A 21,324-nucleotide genomic window follows, 5' to 3' on the forward strand; every position below is an offset into this window, starting at 1 on the left:
TTATTGTGAAAGTGGATGACATCATACTTTGACAACAGGTATCCACAGGTCAACGCTTTCACAGGTTTATCTCATTATTTTCTTTTAAATTCCATGTTTCAAATATTTTTCTTTTTCTTTATTTAATTGGACCGTCTGATATGTAAATGTTATGTTTCCAGTGAATGACAATTAGCTAAAACGTGAAAGACTAGAAGATTTTTAAATTACATGTATGATTTAAGGTGAGTTTTCCCTTCATCTTTCTATTTCATCTAACTGTAATGAATATGAAACAATAAGTACAAGTTGTAGCAAAAGTTTTATTGATTTATTCACAGAGCTGGGAAACAAATAAAAATGAAAATAGATTTAGACTTTTTTTTTATACCATATTTGTACTCATATGGGAAAAGTTCGAATATATCTCACACATTTACCTTGCCAGCAATAACACCATTCTAGACAACATGAAATATTAAGTAATCAACACACACACAATATCTGCAGTCATATCCATTGATCTATGCATCAATTTATTTTCAACTCTGATCTGAGGAGATAAGCGGGAATTAAAAACAACATAACTTTGAAGAGAAAAAAAAATACGCCGAATTCGAATATTAAATAAAAATAAAAGACAAAGCTATAGAATGTTTTGATAAAAACAAAATGTGCAGTAAATTACAATCTGTAAAATATACAATAAATGACACTATCTTTGGAATTTTTCACATTCTTTCACGCTGATCCATATATTCCATGGAAATCTTCCAAAAAAATGTTTCCTCAAGACGAGCTTTCATGTTAAAATATTGTAAGTCTTGCAAACATTTTAAAGCAAAAATTATTCTCTAATATACATGCAAACCCTCAAAAACATTAATAATAACATAAGATAATAAATCTGGTGTAACATAGATTTCTCGTTAGCATTATATGCTTAGTGAGGCTGACATATAATTATGGACACGGAAGGTACTGTTAACACAGCTAGAAAAAAATAGATTTAGGCTCAGAATATATACCTTTAAATTCTGTAGTCCCATATGCAAGTTTAAGAAATATTGCACAATTCGATAACCAGTAACATTTAAATACAAATTAAAATTCAAAGAGCAAATGCCCTTCCAATCAATATAACATGTGAGACGGACAACACGTCATTTCTCAACACTGGATCTCCAATCGAAATTCCAGCGTGATGTCAAATTGCTCAATTGGTCAGGTCAGCCGGAAAAGTTCGTGGATTTCGATGACACTGTTTACAATGTTTTCGCAGAAAAGTCTCTCGATTAGAGAATGGACATTCATAACAGATAAATATTAAATATGTCAGAAGAAACAGCATTCCGGTTGTTGGCTATTTGTTTTAATGAATGATTTCTGGACCTCTATTTAATCTACTCAGTAGACACGTTTAGGATGTATTCCGGTATTGACCAGTTTTCATTCGGTTTTCATGACATGCGCACCATGCGAGGCCCCATATTGTATGGCAAGTATAATTCAGTTATTGGCTTTTGTTTTATTGACATTATCAGTTCTGAAAACTAGTTTAATAACTCATTCTATCCAATCACCCTGCAAACACCAAAGATAACCAATTGCAATCAATAACTTTGTAATATAAGAAGTGAACATTTCTCTACCATGAACTAAACGTTAATTTCGGAGAGTGTCACAGTCATGTTGTTTTCTATTGCATGTCGATTGTCCGTACTCATACAATATATCTCATGAAAGTAATTATACAAATATATCTCATTAAAGTAATTACGCAAATATCAAGCTAACACTTAGGTCCTGACGATTGCTGTTTGAGTTTCCTAAAATAAGTCCCAAAACGTCAGGGATGTCTCTTTTTTCATCTGCGAAATATTCGCCGTTTCTTGTCATATTCGTATTTTACCTTACCTACAAAAGATTTGTACTGACGTTTTAACTCAGGCATAAGCTTCATATCTGACTCTGTCATAGAATTTGGACACATATTAAACCGGTGCAAATAGTTTGCTTTTTGTGTACAATCCTGCGTATGCTACGTTTTCAATTTTGAGTGGTTGTGGTGGGGATGATAGAAAAAAAAAAAGGAGTTGAGACACTGTTTATTAAAGTTTTGTTCTCAAACTTAGGTTTTCCTATGCAACAGAAAATAAATGCGTTTAATTATTTTAATATCACAGTTAAAATATTACGTCACAAAGTCCCATCTGTTATTTGCGATGTATCTAATATAAATTAACATCTACTAAGGAACTGCACTGATCTTTAATTAGCATATTATTCAATTCGTTCGTCATGTGACAGACACATTTTCATATTTTTATATTTGAGTCGTTTAAGATAAAATTTATAAAACTCTTTCAATGATGCATCAGTTTCCTCCACACAGGCTCTCAAATCAGCAATGAGTTAAGCCTGTTCATACCTTTTCAATTAGATAATCACTATGCATACGTACGTGCATTTGTATGTGTGTGTGTGTCTGGATATGTGTAACAATATACAAGAGTTATTCCAACCCATCCTTTTCACTTGATCACACGTTGATTAGTATGACTTTATCAATAAAATGGGTCTTAAAAATTCAAGTGGTAGACTATGGAATATACTCGTTTATAAGTCGAGGCAAACTGCAAACACGAAAGATTCTTATCTGCAGTAGCATTATGCGACTGCAGTCCAGGGTCTATGGCATATATATTTCTTCTACTGAGTACTCCTAACAAACTGCACAGTTCCAGATCGGCCTGAGCAGTTTGCAACTGGACTCGTCTTATAAGCGAGTACAATAGTATTTAAAATATGTTCTCTTGAGAATAAAACACTAAAATATTGAACAATTTAGTAGAATTCAATCAATTTATACCAAGAATGTGTCATTATCGTACGATGCAACACTTGTCTTAGCAGTATAAGCTTAATGTGCGTGATGATATAAGCTTCACATTTGCCATGTATATCTTAAAAATTAATTAAGAAATTTCTTAATGTTAAGTTTGCTCAACTTTAGTTTCACAAAAGCGAGCGAAATATAATGTAAGTAAAGACAACTTTAATTGCAAATAATGTGTGTTCCACAATGGAACATTACAATAACGTATCCTTCATTGTATATGGTTTGTGTCCTCAGTAAACTCCACACTTTTGTGTCCTCAGTAAACTCCACACTTTCTGATGGCCTTACAGCATTCCTGGGGACATAGTAGTACAAGAAGCTATGAGCTTTAAACACAACATCTGTCAGTATAGTCTTCTTTTCCACAACAGTTCAATACATTGATCTTATTACATGTTTCACAATAAATATAACAGATGACTTTATCTAAACTCGGCAGTGTCCGAACATATATTTGCGAATGTCCCACATCACTCAGACAGAACACACGCATTTTTCTCAGATTACTTTGTGTCACTATTATTAGATTGTGCAAAATTCGAATAGCTTGCTGGATTCGTTCTGCTGTACATGGTTTGAAGTCAAAATGATTATCATACCGGGACAAACTCGACCTTCCATTAAAGACAGTAGAGACACTGGAAGTGATATAAAAGATTGTATACTTCTTCGGAATATCACATACATACATACATACATACATACATACATACATACATACATACATACATACATACATACGTACGTACATACATACATACATACATACATACATGCATACGTACGTACGCGCGTGCGATAGTGCATGCATACATACATACGTACACAGCAAGACAGCCATATATACAGACACAGCCATACAACCATATATCGATCCATCCATCCATCCATCCATCAATACATACATTTAGTTATCTGTGTACGAAAATTCAAAGCAAATTCAAACTGTATATAACTTAAAATCCTTTGGAGAATACCAACCAGCACTCAGTCTGTAAATTAATGTGCATGCAGTGGCGTACTCAGCGTAAATGGCGGACGGGGCGGCTACGATTGCCCAAAATGGGTTTTGGTATCCCAAGATCTCTATCGCCCGAGGCACCGACCTGTCAGCCCCCACCCCCGTTAGTACTCAATTGTGTCTATGTACTGTAAATAATCCACACGGTACTGTAATTCATTCTCAATTCTCTCATACTCAAAATTACTTCAAAATGTGATCTATAGAAACTTAATCAGCCATTCATATACAAATCTTTGCATCTGACTTACATCGGTTCAAAAGCACAAAACGTACAATCAGCTGTACATCCATGGCACGACTAACAAAGTACCAAGCCATAGGGATAATGAGAAGTGAGATCTAGCACCGCCAGTTGAACTTCCTTCGCTAGACCGAGATTCTGAAATAAAATACAGATAAACAAGAATGTTGCACAATATCGGTTGGACAAATAGGAGCAAACTGAGAGGCATCTGGGAAACAAAGAATCTTTTACAAACCATGTAGTCAAATAAATGGTGTTCAAGCAAGTGATGAACTTGCTTAACTATATTTATTACTTTACCGAAATAACTTCACTTGCTTACGGTCATTTTTAATATTTTTTCATTGATGGATAAGCTTTAAACATTACTAAAGTTTTGTTGTTTGTAAATATGTTAGGTACCTGCTCAAGAAATCAGGTAAATAAAAATACAGGTGAACATAGACACTGGTGATCATCCGAATCCAATATCGATATTATATATATAATTGTAAATGCTAATTTGATAATAACGTATGTAACGGATTATTTGCTTGTTATAATACAGTAAAACCTGTCATGAGCGACCTCTGCTATGAGCGACCACCTGTCATGTCCGACCACAATCGTAATGCACGGATCGATTTTACTATATAAACGCTCTGTTATGAACGACCACCTGCTGAACGCGACCAGCGACCGCGATTTCTTGGCAAAATATGCATTTTGACACTGCTATGAACGACCGCATCGCCAAAAAATCAAAACAGATTGACACCACTGACCGTATCTTAATCCTTTGTAAACATTAGAGCTCGGGATAAATGTAGTATGCAAACAAAGTGCACATTAAATAACACTATAGTTGAACAACCATATAACGGGATAAACACCTCTAACCATCATTTAATCCTTTGTAACAAAGACGGCATAAATAGCAAAGATTGCTCTAATAAAGTATTTAAAAATAATTTGTCTTGCTACAGTACCAGTTTTGTGAAATTTACAACTCCAGCGTACGGTGTCATTTGTAAACTGCAGTAAACCAGACTAAAGTACATGTCACTAACCGCCATTGTAGTGCCGAAGTCATGTGAATAGCCAGTAAGAGTAACATCAAAGGGAGTAATGATGGATATACGCAGTCAATTTAGAGGTTTGTATTTTTTCTTTATCTGTATGAAAACTCACAAAACGCCGGTAGTCCTTATGTCCAAGTGAGAAATCGTTTGAAAGGGCTTCAGTGTTGGTTTGAGTACGTCGTTTGCTTTCCAGTTAATCCATAAAGCCTGGAGGGTGAATGAGCTCATTGTCTTTAATACTAGTAAGTGAGAATCATTTCCGGATTTTTTAAAAATTATTTTTTATTTCTTTTGTTAGTGTTTCACCAAGCCACAGTCTGTTTACGTGGGTGCAGATGGTCGGAACATTTGTTTATCGAGCTATAACGCTGTTGATTTAAATAAATGTACAGTATTGTTTCCTGATGAGTTAATTATGTCTTTTGGTTTCATTCATTGGTACATAATATATATTTATTCCACAATTCCCCAAAACCTGATCAAAACATATAGTCTTTATAACGTCAACACTAATAACAACGGCAGAATCTCCGCTGAAAAAAAGAAAAATTTTAACACTGGAAGAAAGGATTAATGTCATTGAAAGAAATGAAAAAGGTGAGACCACTCGCAAAATAGCAGTCAGCTTAAGCGTCGGTAAAACGCAAGTTCAAAATGTAATCAAAGACAAGAAGTCCATTAGAAACGAATGGCAGAAAGGTGCACAAGCACAGAGGAAATATGCCACGGCACGACGGACAGTTTACGGAGATCTGAACGAGCGAGTATGGGAGTGGTTTTGTGTTGCAAGGAGTAAAAACATACCAGTAAGTGGAAAGTTGATTCAGGAAAAGGCAATAATTGAGATACATCTTCAGACCAAATAGCTGAGTAAAACATGTCAACAAAGAAGTATAATGGATTTCTTTTTAAAAAAAACAGTGAATAAGTGTATAAAATAAGATATATACATCATATCTAACTGTTCATTTTTTGTACATATTAATGTGATGTTGAAATATAAATTTTATTCTCGTTGTTTGATAGATGTATATCTTTATTATATAAAGATATTTTGAGAGGAATGCATGCATTATTTAAAAAGATTCATGAATAAAGGATATGATACATGTACAGTGAGTATGGGTATTATTTATTTTTTAACAGTGCTAACTATTGACCCTGAAAACCAGTCCATTTTCACACACCTCCTATGAGAGACCACCTGTCTTGAGAGACCGCTTTTGGTTGGCAGAAGGGGCGGTCTCTCATAACAGGTTTTACTGTATATTTTAAATGAATTACACAGACAATTTCAAAACAACGCAGAATGGCACGAATTACGCATTATAACTTAAAGTTACAAAATTAACATTGTATGGCTAAATAAAAAAAAAAACTGAAAACATCCATCTCCCTGAAGATTGTATTTTCTTTGTTTAATAAATGCTATGCCTCAATGTAACAAAAAGCCTTTTAATTCGATATTTGTTTTACCCCTACTGTTATTTCAAATATAAATAATTATAGCAGGGGCCATGGTGCCTTCAGCACGTGAACATTGATAAGTGCACGCAGAAATAGATCAATACAAATAAACACAAAGCACTCAAAACTACATGAGAAATACCGTCGTACCTCTGTTCGCAGCGTTAGATAACACTGCTTTTTGCTTGTGTTGGGATACATCTGAAATGAAACGACATTCAAATAAGCACTGATTGGTTGGTTATAAGATCAAATTTACTTGCCGCATTAGAATGTGTATTTTTCTTTGTAATCTAAATATTTTGCTACAAAACAAGGACTACAATAAACCGCGTAATCATTTACAACATCGTACAACACTGCTACTGGATCCTTTAATTCGTAGTAAAAACTAAAGCAAAGAAGCAACTCATTGACTCTTGCGCCCTTTCGTAAATATTCAAAACAGTAATTACAAAATAAACCATAACGCTAATTAATCTAATTAATATCTTGGTAACTAATGGGTCAATTTATAATCTTGTATGCATTACTGAGAGATGATCGAAATATACATAACTACAATACATACAAACTTGACACCTTCATGTTCTGCATAAATTCAAAATTTATTTTAAACTATATTAAAGTTACATCCAATTATTTAAGACATGATCAGATTGTATTCCTGGATACTAAAAATACAAAGATAGCTCCAGGGTAATAAGTGTTCACAGTATTGATGCAAACAAGTTTCCTTTGTATCTCGCTTACTAAGAATATGTTGGAGTTTTGCAATATTTTCTAAACAATTATATCAGTTTGTAAATATCGCCCTCGTTTCCCCTGGAGCCATCTATATATACATGTATATGCAGTTTGAAATAACATGAAGAAACAAGTAAATGAGTAAAACTGAAGGTAGGAAAAGTTGCAGTAGAAAATATCACATACCATTCTGAACATACTCCGGTAAATACATCTCCTGCATTCGTCTACTCTCCTCGCTTAAAAAAGCTATTAGCAAAGCACATGTATTAAAACATGATAGTAAACAAACAGTAGAGTACATTACCTAAAATTGCTTTCCTCTTTACACATGGTATTTCGCGTCAATGCCCTTTCATACTCAGTTTACGTGCGGTAGTTGTGAAAGATTATACAATAGCATCTCATATTACATGCAGGAACTGCACTTAGAAACATTAGCAAGACCAAATGAATAAATAAGAAACCGAAAATAGTCAAGAATATTAAAATAAAATCATATTTATATGGACAATTGAGCTGGCAAATAAAAAGAAATAGAAATAACTCAAGCATAAATGTACAGGAAATTCAAAGTTAAACAAATGGATACTTGAATGACTCCAAGGGAAACTACAGGCTCTAAAGCATTATCGTCTACTAACACAGAACATAATTGTCAAGGAACTACAAGAAAAAGTTTATTGTTTCTAACCATATACCATCTGTTTGTGGCTAAAATATAAATTATCAGTATACGAAGCATTGGTACCGACATAAATTCACACTGGGAGTATTCATGACAATAAAAATAGAGATAAATGTTTCAAGTTAAATGCGATTTAGGTCTTGTTTTTGGTGCCGTATTTACTGGACTATTAGGGGGTTCCACCTGCAAACAACATAGACCCCGATCTTCTGTCGAACAATGCTCCGGAATATTCATCAATATTGTTTGTTCTACTTATTTATTCTAACAAACTGCATGCATCAAATCTGGACCTTTGCATTGCAGTTGCAGCCAACTTGTAGGCGAGTAGATATGGTACCTTATGACAGCAACATTCATCGTACGACAGCAACATAAACATAAAACTTGTGATAATTATTACGAATTAAATTTGCATTTGATTACTCGTAAGAGCTACTGGAAGCATTTCTGCTCGTATATTTCATTACGTTAACTGAGTTTTGCTATTACAACAGGTTCTGAGAACCGTATCAGCCAACTGTGGAAACATTAGAAATTGGTTCAAATATTGAAACATGCTGCTTTAAAGTGACTGATTGACTGACTGAACATCAAGATAGAACTGTATGGCTCCTTGTTCAGATCTCTGTTTTGGATCATGACAACAAAGTGAACGGAGAAGAGATTCGAACAGATTGTGATGACGCTGATGTTTCAGACAGAATATATTAATTATATCTAATTTTCTTGCTTGGGAAAACTTTTGGATACTTTTATGCAATGTCCGTCAATCTGTAAAGTTTACCTTTACCTTGACTAATCAACAATTTGTTACACTAGTAGTCTTTCGAACAAACAATTGAAAAAAAGGTATGTTGTGAACTCCTTAAAGTGGGTCCAGTACAGCACATATTGTGTCGCTAGACAGGTTTCGCGTCACGTCCTGTCACGACAATGAACGTAACTATTTTATCTCTATATCTACAGAAAAATTTATGAAACATATCATCATTACTGTATCATCATCAAATAACATCATTACAGCAACGTTAACCCATGTTATCATTACAACAACGTTAACCCATGTTATCATTACAACAACGTTAACCCATGTTATCATTTTAGCAAAGTTAACCCATGTTATCATTACAGCAATGTTAATACATGTTATCATTACAACTACGTCAACACATGTTATCATTACAGCAACGTCAACACATGTTATCATTACAACAACGTCAACACATGTTATCATTACAGCAACGTTAACCCATGTTATCATTACAGCAACGTCAACACATGTTATCATTACAACAACGTCAACACATGTCATAATTACAGCAACGTCAACACATGTTATCAATACAGCAACGTCAACACATGTTATCATTACAGCAACGTCAACACATGTTATCATTACAACAACGTCAACACATAATATCATTACAACAACTTCAACACATGTTATCATTACAACAACGTCAACACGTTATCATTACAACAACGTCAGCACATGTTATCATTACAACAACGTCAACACATACTATCATTACAGCAACGTCAACACATGTAATCATTACAGAAAAGTTAACCCATGTTATCATTACAACAACGTCAACACATGTTATCATTACAACAACGTCAACCCATGTTATCATTACAACAACGTCAACACATGTTATCATTACAACAACGTCAACACATGTTATAATTACAGCAACGTTAACCCATGTTATCATTACAGTAACGTCAACACATGTTATCATTACAACAACGTCAACACATGTTATCATTACAGCAACGTCAACACATGTTATCATTACAGCAACGTTAACCCATGTTATCATTACAACAGCGTCAACACATGTCATCATTACAGCAACGTTAACCCATCTTATCATTACAACAACGTCAACACATGTTATCATTACAGCAAAGTCAACACACACCATTAGTACAGAACCTCATGCTGTAATATTCATTGAGTGTACTCATGTAGATCTGCAGGATTTGTAATGATTTTAGTGCCATCTGATCTGGAAACGTTTTCTCCTACAATTTCATCACTGATATATAATTGGAAAGGCTAAATAAATCTCACATTATGTCACTTTCAATTAAATAAAAGGTTAAGATTAATACGGAATAGCACCTATTTCGTGATTTTTGTGTCGAAGAGGGACAGACAGAGAGAGACACAGGTAGAGAATATGTTGCACTTGGTAATACCTTCACATTCTCCTTTTTCACCTTTATCACCCTGCTCTCCCTTGACATTATCACCTGAAAATGAACATAGAGATTTGAGTTGAAATGGAAACGCGTCACAGTTATTTTAAAAATCTTATAACACATACGATATTCATACCATTATTACAGGAACCATGTACGCAGGGCCGGCCTTAGGCCGATTGGACCGATTTGACCCAGTCGGGCTCCGTGCTCACACGGGCCCAGCGTGTTAGTAATTTTTAAAAACATATCTATAGACAGAAAGTAATTTCAAAGCGATGGAAGAAAATTTTAAGTTCAGTATCATATAAAACTTGTTTAAAAGTGTAATTCCAAATGCCGTGAGCACAGGGGGGCCCCGCGCGTAAATCCAGGGTGCGCCGCAAAATGATCCAAATCGGCACTCGCGTTTACTAAGGCCGTACCTGCAAATCTGTACACGTTGAGTGACACAAATATTCTGCCTGTCTGTTAATCATCTGAGTGCAAATTTTGTGCCAACACCATCAGGGATTCAATTAGTGATTGATACCAGCAAGGAAATAAAATATTTGAAAAATCCATGAATATAAATTCATTCTCACTAGAACTCATACATTTCTGAAAACAACGGTCATGTCATTTTGTGCAAGAGGATTTCTCGTTTTTCTTCTCTGACGTTTGCAGACCTGAAGGCATAGTATGGACGTCCAGCCGAACAATTATAGGTAAGCTGAACAAATTGATCACCGTTAATCAGATACCAAACTGTATGAACGGTCTTAAGGCAACAAAGACTATTGATACATTATTTTTGTACAGCTTAGAATGACTATGGTTTCTTGACTGTATAATATCCTCAAGCCTAACATATTTCATTATTGTAAAATTCGATAAGGTAAAAATAATTCTTTTCTTCTTACAGAATAATTGATGATATATTTGTGTAGAACATTTTGTTTATGATGAATAACTTCTTTTATTTTGTAATGTACAACAATATTCACGAAACAACGATGCAGAAAATAAAAGTCGTCGGGTTATTTTGTGTTGTGTATACAACATGCTAACTTTTTCGACACAATATATCCAAAGTGATTTTTTTATTCGACCGTACAATTGTCGTGAGAAAAGAATGGTCGTTCTGGGATGCACTTCATAGAATTATTTTCATGGATGTATGCATTTTGAAGTTCGGAATATTAGTAAAGTCTATGGGGATTTCTGATGATTTAGCTTATGAGTTCAGAACCAATTTGTGAAGGGCATAAAAATTTGCCCTTGGATCTGATTAAAACGACAGAGTTGGGCATTGATAATTCCTTCTATGTCGCAAGTGCTGATTCGTTTAGATGTATTACTGTTCAATATTTCCGATGGTATCCTGAGAGAAGAATTTAGATTAATCATCACTATAAGCAATAACAAATCGAAATAATTTAATTCAGTTGTTCCAACGGAGGACTGGACAGACTGACCAACCTTTATCGCCTTTGTAGCCTGTGAAACCAATCAATCCGCGCAGTCCCTTTTCTCCTTTATCTCCTTTCTCGCCTGAAACGACATAATTGTATTTACGAATAGTATTTACGAAATATAGGAAAACATTATGTGAACAAAATATTTTGCTTATTTCAAAGAAATGTAAACAACACATGAGTTATTTCATAGATTTCTAAGAAATATGCATTTTTATCACAGTAAAAGAAATCAGAGACGCTCAAGGAAGTGAACTAGCTATTATTTAGAGTCTCTGATGAGTTACGTCATTTTCGCGAAGGTTGATATAGTAAAATTACAGGCAACGACTTGCCTCAAATCGATTTAGCTCCTTTTCAAGATAGCAGATACAATTCTTGCGTCTCTCACCACAGGCTATGACGAAGGTTGTCGATATCTTTAAAAAAATTATCAAGAATAGATGACCTGAACTTTTAAAACAAATTATCTTTACTCCTTCCTAAACTATCTCCACATACAGTCAGAGTCTAACGCATGGACATTACCTTCCCGTCATGCATCATGCTATTGTTGGACGACGTCCACGTGCTGATATCTATCAGAAATACAGCCACTGGGCAACGGTGAACGGGCATATGCACCTGTCCAATCAAACTCGGTTGTCGCTATAAATCGGAATCTAATATGGCTTCGATAATGCTCTTGTTTCACCGTGAGATGAGTCGAGTTTTGCCAGTGATATGTCGGTCGCATAAAACAAGTATTTTCTGTCTAATCGACACACGGAACTAATACGATACCGTGAAGTTTTAATTATAAATTGACCGTGAGGACATAAAACATGTATTGCTTCTTGTATATTACGAGGACATGTTATATGAAAGAACAGTAGCGGAAAGTGATGTGAAGAAACGTTGATTATCAAGAACATTGAATGGATTTATTGTTAATTGAACTGTATTTTCCATGGATACTGTATCACCTGAACGTTTAGGAAACTTGTTTTACTGTTCTGTAGTGTTACGCATCCAATTTAATGTTTTTATTAAATTTTTCTTTTATCTTTTGTTTTGCTTTACCCTTTAACCTGACCCATTTGTATTTATATCAATTCATTGCGCGTATTATCTCAAAACAGGACATCACGAGTCGTATAGACGATCATTAAAATTAAAATTACTTTCAAGCACCTGTGATATCATGATAACATCTGAAATATATATTCGTATATAGTATACATCCTCTTTCATTTTGTTTCTTTCTGTTTGCAAAGCGTTAATGTAGTATTTTCGTCTTTGTTGAACGCAGTAATCACTTTTATTTTAAACAATCCCTACTGATGGCACTGGAGAGTTATGCCTCCTACGACAAAAAATAATGTTTAAATCAATTACTACATCCAGCTGAGCCCAACCCGGAAGTGTCATGCTGAATTTAGATTGTCATTTAACATGCAGTGGCGATGTAATACGCAACCTTAAACTACTACATTACACAGCCTGGTCTGCGAGAATATCTATTAAAAAATATAGCCTTTCCAAATCTGCATAAAACTGCTCTGGAGACCTTGTGGCAGGTAAAGGACAGGTCAGACATACCAACGGATATATGTACCGAAGCAAAGGTGAGGTAAGTCACCCTTAAATATGTATAATGGACCTAAGCGTGTCTTCCATCCATGTACCTTTTAGAGCTGGACTGACCGGTCCATAGACTGCCATGAGATCCATGTACCTATTAGAGTTGGACTGACCGGTCCATAGACTACCATGAGATCCGTGTACCTATTATAGTTGGACTGACCGGTCCATAGACTACCATGAGATCCATCAGCACTATACAATATTTATTATATGATACCGATGAAGTATTGATCCTATGGTGAGAGAAAGCGATTCAACAGGGCATAGTTCAGCAGGGCATAGTTCCCCGGATGGAGGACATGCCTTACATATACAAAAATGCATGGGAAAGTTCACATAACACTTTACCGATATTACGAAACAGAACTGATAAATATAATGGGAACTAAACTTAAACTTAAATTAAGTCAGAGTACTTAGTCACTATTTGATTTGTTTCTTTTTAAAAGAGTTCACCATTTCCTCATATTTAACGAACATCGTTAAACAGTGGAAAATCTAAGACAATAAAACCGATATGACTAACAAACAGATGGACACAATTCATTTTATATAAAACCTGCTTCGTCTGTGAAATGTTTAAAAAATATCAGTTAGGTTTGAAAAGAAATTAAAATACCTACATTGCATACACATATTTGATAAGCGACAAAGCAGTTCTGTATGAATGTGACTATTCGAAGAACGGAAACATATATTTTTAGACAAACATTCTCTGGTGATTTTGGGATAAAACGATACAAACCCATTTCTCCTTTGATTCCAGGAAACCCCAGAAGACCCTGATGCCCTTTGTCTCCTTTTTCTCCCTTCTGACCCCGGAGACCTGAAAATTTAGATCGACATAAAGAGTTGGTCGTTGAGCGGTGTCTTTGCTACTTCTTTCACCGACAGAAAGATTTGTCGGAAAGAATTATCTTCCACACATCGATGTTTTCCTCTTTGGTTTTCAGTACTGCTTATTTACTTCTTGAATTACTAAAATCGTTGGAGATATGAAGACATAGACGACATTGACAGACATGTCCTTCTGCAAGAATGCTATGAGCTTATTGAAATTAGCAGATAAAAAAATTATATTACAAATGAATGTAATCAACTTTTAAAAAGAGTCGTTTTTTAATATCAAGATTAAAAATGTGCATCGGGAGTATGGAATAATTATTACCTTTCTATTTGAAGTTTGAAGATTTAAGTACAATTCCATAGCAACAGACAAACTTACATGAACGCTCAATTCCATTACAATTTATGAAACGTTCTTGTCTTATGCATACTATATTGGCCGTTGCTTCTATGTTCCTTTTTAACTGATTTCATAGACGTTTTTAAAATCTATCTTGTCATGAAAGTCCATCGGCATAAAAATTCATTATCTAGTGGTCATATCATTGTCTTTTCATTTTTCTGTCCACGCTGCTGATTAGTAAACGTAGGGTGTCAAAACTCCTGATCATCTATTTTCTGACTGACAGGATGAAATATGACAACTTAGGGAGATAACTACCCAAGAAAATCGCAACCAATATGAGCCGAATAAATGAACATTCTTTATGAAAGGATTCTTAAAGATTTGCAAATTTGATGAGCCTCTGATTACCACATTGTGGTTCGATAACAATTTACTGTTTGGTGAACGGAGTGTGTAGGAAAGCTACTTGTTGCAATCGGGAGTCGTCGTGAGCAAGAATGCATCAGATGAGACAGAGAACTTGAAACTCGTAGAACAGCATATGATAGTCTGAACTTGTGAAACATTAGGGATGAAGAAAGGTAACACCAAAAGATCTTTTCAACGCTTCGTAACCTAGACGCTGTTGCTGTATAAAACTTTTACTCACGTAAACGTCCAGAACGTTTCACAACAGAATGTTCCTTTCTTCGTAGCAAGAAGAATTATATCAATGGAAGATCTCAGCACATCCCAACATCCCAACACATATATGGTTCGAAAATTGCTATCAGAAAATCCGCCTCCATTATATGTAACACAAATTACTGGAAATAAAAAAGTGCTCTCCATCATAAACTACAACACCAGCACTGAAAAGGAACATAACAGCTGTTCAAATATGCAAACCAAGATTCACCAATCCATCCACACAGTTCAAAATCCTCCCACAAACGCAAGTCCCCAGTGTGAAACAACCCATATCATTTGTTCCTCGCAGATTTCGCATTCACAGTATAGTTTGTTTTTTGACGCAACACTCAACGTGCAAAATATCAATATCTTTAAAACAATGAATTCACACGCAAAGACAAATAATACATCGTGATTGTGAATCCAAGAGAATCAACCTGTTGCTTCCCCCAAAAGACCACGTGATTGACCATGTGACAATTCCATTCTAGAACGTGTTGATGTATCTTTAAATGACATTCCTATTTGCAGAATAAATTATACAATTTAATGTGATATGTTTTATTTGTGATAAAAATTTGTCGTTGTTTGATAGATTATTTGCATACGTTATTAGCAACTACATTCATGTAGCGTATTGCATTGGACAACAGTATAATGAGCCTACAGTTGTGGTTTAATATTCATATTCCTCCGCCGTGATCTGGTCAAATTGCAACGGAAATAAAGCAAACCGGATTTGCTTTGGATTTACCTCTTTTTTAAATATTAGCTTCTATATTAAACGGCTACACACTAAATAAAAATACAAAATTATTGTCTTTGAATAGATTTGGTCTCAGGGCGAAAACGTTAAGACAGCTCGGCAAGCCTTACTATCTTAACGTCTGCCACCCCTATACCCAATGAACCATGTATTTAAAGACACTAATCTTGTTTTCTGTATCCAGAAAGAATGTAAGACTGAAGGCTTTTTATTTTCAATGTATACCATCCATCGGTTGTACTGTGGTGTGTTAAATAAGATTCACTAGCGTTTGCTGTGAGAGTTACATAGCTTCTAAAAAGGTGACGCAAGGCAAAAGCTAAATGAATATTATTTTGGAAGAGCGACGTCACTATATTCAGAAGACGTCTTAGTGTGTAAAGACTTTACGATACGGTAGCTATCTAATAGATAACCTGCACAGATGTTAGACAGACATGGTTGACAGAATCTCTCCCACCAGTCATTCCAATGTTGTCGAACAGTTCAAAATAAGACGTGAAACATTTGAAAACTCCTCAGATTTAAATGAAAGTCAATCTTTCCATTAGAAGGTAAAACTGAACGGTAGCTGTAGAAATAATATACCTATATGATTAATCTGATGAACATTGACAACGTGGTCTTGACATGTACACAATATCTGTATTATGAACAATTGTATGCGTCTAAATCTCCCCCTCCCGATCCCACCAGCGTTTAACATACCTAACAAATGCTTTGTTTAATGTGTCGACTACTTAGTACAAACTAGTCTGTCAATGGGGATGGGGGAGGGCGAACTGTTTAGTACAAACTAGTCTACATGGGAGAGGGGAGGATAGAATGCTTAGTACAAACGTGTGTGTGTGTGTGTGTGTGTGTGATTTGGATTTTTAACGTAACTTTAATAAGTGTTCAATCATATCGCTGCTATGTCTGCAGCGTGGCAGTTTGTAGTGATGTCTAGCACAAGGGGCATCATGCCGCATATATGTATCATCATGTCCCACTCAGTCACATTATACTGACACCAGGCCGACCAGTCCTAACACTAACAACTTAATGCTGAGCGCCTAGCGAGGAAGCTGTTAGTACCATTTTTTTTGGGTAAATCTTTGGTATTACTCGGTCGTGGTTCGAATCTGCGACCTCACGCATCCGACGCGGACGCTCTAAACACTATATCACCAGAGCGGTTGTATGGACGGGGAGGAGAGGGCTGACTATTTAGTAAAAACTAGTCTGTTGATGGGGGAGGGGGAGGGCGGATTGGAAGGAGATGTTACCAGAGCTTGCTTTTTCCATCTTGTACAAATCTGATTGCGCTTAATATACGCAAGTTTAGACTTGTCCCTTTAAGAGTAGTCAAATACTATATTCAAACACGCAAATAAGAATCATATTCCGAAGAATATTTCTCAGTTAGTATCATACTATCTGCAATTGGCCAGGTGATTGCGACTAATCGTGAAAAATATAATTTACCTAGAGACCTTAGGGATTAATTCATCCATATGTTTTCCTATTAATATGTCTTATATATCTCAATCCAAGTGGGATACAGTTCAGGCATAACAGTTCATCTCTTTGAACATTTGCTTTTTGAATTCGTGTAGCACACTTGTAATATCCACTGGCTACGATGAATTGCTCTTTCCAGTCTAACATTCCTCAAGAGATCCCATATGGCTTACGACAGAATATTATTAGTTTTTTTATTAGTAGTTGTGCTGTAATTACACGGAGGAGAGATCATGATATAATTTCATGGCTTACAACTGATAATTTGAAACTTCTGGAAAATTAAACACTTATCTGTCACCGTAGATGCGCGAAAGTCTCTTGAATAATTGCTCTCACTGATTGAAATGTGTGCAGACAATATTTGGGCCCCTAAGTGCTGTACCATTATGCTAAAACAGTATAGCTTCCCTTCATACTCCGTCTAATAGTCTGACAAATGGCGTATATGTTCGGTTCTTTACAATGAAGATAAAACATCTTTCTATACTCATTTGTCTTCATTGCCTTTCTTAATGCTGCGAGAAAGGTTTAAACATTGCAAACAGGTATAATCGCCATATTTCCCAACGATTGGTCAAGACACCAATGCAGTGTCTTGTCACTGGTTGGTCAAAACGCCAATGCAGTGCCTTCTCATTGATTGATCAAGACACCAATGCATTGTCCTGTGAACAGGATTTCGAATATAAACTCTTGCTAGTACTTAAGCAGAGTAGCCCTCGCTTTAAAAGCACCCGCCATTACACATCTCAATGAAAACAAAGGACCATATTGGCTTTTTTGACGATACATGTTTAGAAACATCACATCTTGTTTTGTTTTGTTCTTAAAAATTCTTTACACTGAACTATTAATCGGAACTCATAAGCAGACGTTAAAGGTATTACCTCAGACACTGTACGTAAATCGGAATACAAAAGCAGGTGATACAAAATCTGTTACACCGGATACTCATTATTAGTCAAACTCAAAAGCAAGCGTCACAGGTGTTACATGTGTCCTGCTTTATTTCTCTCACGGCATTTGCTGTGGCAACGATGATATTGATTGTGCCGATGTATCGTTGATGTTTGCCTTGGTGGTTGTAATGATGATGATGATGATGGTGAGACAATCATCATCATCATCATCCGCAGCATTCCTATCATCATCACATACCCACAATTATCTTCATCAAAAACACATTCACCACCACGAATCATCATCATCTGTATAATATAGATTGTTATGAACGGCTACAAATCAAAATAGTGCAGACCATTAAGATTGTAAGAATGTTACTAATTATCATCGTAGCTTTGTCGCATTGTGTTTGACATTAATGTCCTCGCAGTTATCTATCTCACACCTGATCGACATTACACTTTGCAAACACATGAATGTCTACAGGCAGGTCCTCAGACTCTGATTTTAGCTAAACAAGGAAAAGTGTCATTAAGATAACAGTTTGCTAAATCGAAAGTTTAATGTTAGGTTTCGATTTGTGCAAACTAAAAATGAAAATAAAATTTATTTGATTGAAGAGAATGAGGATTGTACTTATGTATAATTTATAGCACATAATGACTATGAAACAAACGATGTAAACTATATTCATCTCGCAAACATATCGGTTAATAGATTTAAATTTGTGTACATGTTTATCGCGGAATAACAAAACAAAATTAACAACTTGAGCACTAATTATCGACATGAAGAAGAACATTGCACTCCCTCTCTAAAACAAGAACACTGCGTAGACTCTTTCGTATTATTGATTTTTAATTCCAACGTAATAGAGCTGCAAAACAAAAATCAAATTAATCGTCATATAATTAGTTACATTTTAAAAACACAAACTTCTTCAATGATTGAAAAATCGGTTGAAAATTACTCCATGCTATTGCTGAACAAATATTTAAGAAAACTAGTGAAAATGTGGTATTTATCTATATCAGATTTTATTTCCTTTCTCAGTTGCATAGTAGAAGCTTTTTTTTGTAGTCTGGTGAAGCTTGTAAGGAATATATGAATTGTCACTGAAAAATGATCCATAGTCCAGAAGGAAAACCTACCTGGAAGTCCATCTAATCCATCTTTTCCCGGTGGTCCTTGTGGTCCCACTTCTCCTGGAGGTCCAGAGTCCCCTTTGGGTCCTGGTGGCCCAGGAGGGCCCTCCAGTATTCTCTCTGGACCTGCCATAGTAAGACAATGATTATATATATATATATATATATATATATATATATATATATATATATATATATATATATATATATATATATATATATATATATATATATATATATATATATATATATATATATATATATATATATAACACAATAATGAAGGACAATAATACAGTAAGTAATAAAGTAAGAAAGTATGGAATGCAAGAAAAGAACCCAGCACACATGCAAATGAGTAGGTGCAGGTTAGATTCCTTTCGAAAACTTTATCACTCTGATAGCGTTTGCAGACCTAGCAGGAACTTATCCAGTTATGAACATATAATTGCTGCGCTAGTAATGGTTTATGGCACTGACACAGACCGTAATGATCTGCAATTTTTTTCCAATTTCTGCTGTGTGTTATATAGTCTATATAGTGTAACGGCAGGGGAAGAAAAAGTCTACCCGTTGCGGTCAGAAATCGAATTTGGTTTCTTCGTCCCACGACCATGTGAACAATACTATCAGACCAAAAGAGCGGTTCAGCTAGGCTGGTCAGTAAGTGACCCCAACAACCTAGACCACTACGATATTATGTACTACACAAATTACAAATAGTGTTATTTTTCTGTAAGTAGGAGAGATTGAACGCACATGAACACACACATACACACACACACACACACACACACACACACACATCTTACCTGGTGGCCCGAAACTGGAACACATATCGTGTAATTTTTTACAGTGCTCGTGTAACTGTGCTCTCTGAAAATGAAACAGATTACAATATTCAACAGTAGAATCACGTTTAATAGATAATACCGATATTACGAGCCTTTTCTAATATATCCACGCATCTATATTACGTGTACTTTAAAACCTTGTCTCATCATTCAAGCACATTTCCTCACTATTTCGTTCGAGCGTACTTTTAAGCCAGTTTCTTCTTCTTTTCTTCTTCTTCATACTTCAAAGCAAATTACTTCTTGAGGAGATACAAGGCGACCTTTATTCTAGACACTCCTTGAGGCGGACTGAGCTTAACGTTTTGAACAGCGTGAGATGCCAGTATCGCCAAAGCTGATAGTTCTCTTTCGAAACGGCGAATGTCATTTACTCAGTGGCATCATCGTAGACTGAGTGAAAGTAATTTGTTCAATAATTTAAAAATGTACAGACTAATATCATAACGCTTGCCATGAATTTGTATCTTGCATAAAAGAGATGGCATAATCTGCTTGTTTACAAATGTGTATACCTTGCCATAACATAGATCAATACATCTGCGAACGAAACTGACCGTATGTTCTATCCAAAAAGTAAAAAAAAAAAAAAACAATGATGACGTTATTATACTGTATTGTCTGTGTATTGACGAATACGACCAAACTGCTGAACCATAATCGTTCGTATATTTTTGATTATATATTATATGAATTGTGATGAAATATTGAACATTCGTCAATAATATATCAAGATATAATATATATATATATATATATATATATATATATATATATATATATATATATATATATATATATATATATATATATTAAATTTATTTATTTTCTATATCTTTATTAAGTGTGCATTATACGTAATAAAAATATTAATAAC

General features: G+C 35.0%; 1 protein-coding gene across 1 annotated transcript; it reads right to left on the reverse strand.

The window, feature by feature from the left end:
- Positions 1-318: 318 nt before the first annotated feature.
- Positions 319-20,463, reverse strand: LOC149801331 (uncharacterized). The gene is made up of 9 exons (XM_089954303.1): positions 20,406-20,463; positions 19,600-19,719; positions 14,155-14,235; positions 11,788-11,859; positions 10,324-10,377; positions 7,611-7,673; positions 6,828-6,878; positions 4,154-4,284; positions 319-3,519 (listed from the first exon to the last, which is right to left on the reverse strand). Exons 1-8 carry the CDS (start codon positions 20,428-20,430, stop codon positions 4,181-4,183), a joined length of 570 nt encoding a protein of 189 aa, XP_089810429.1. The 5' UTR covers positions 20,431-20,463; the 3' UTR covers positions 319-3,519; positions 4,154-4,180.
- Positions 20,464-21,324: the final 861 nt, after the last annotated feature.

This window comes from Sinohyriopsis cumingii, chromosome 4 (genome assembly GCF_028554795.1).
Source record: "Sinohyriopsis cumingii isolate HCF-2022 chromosome 4, ASM2855479v2, whole genome shotgun sequence".
In the NCBI taxonomy this organism is placed as follows: Eukaryota; Metazoa; Mollusca; class Bivalvia; order Unionida; family Unionidae; genus Sinohyriopsis; species Sinohyriopsis cumingii.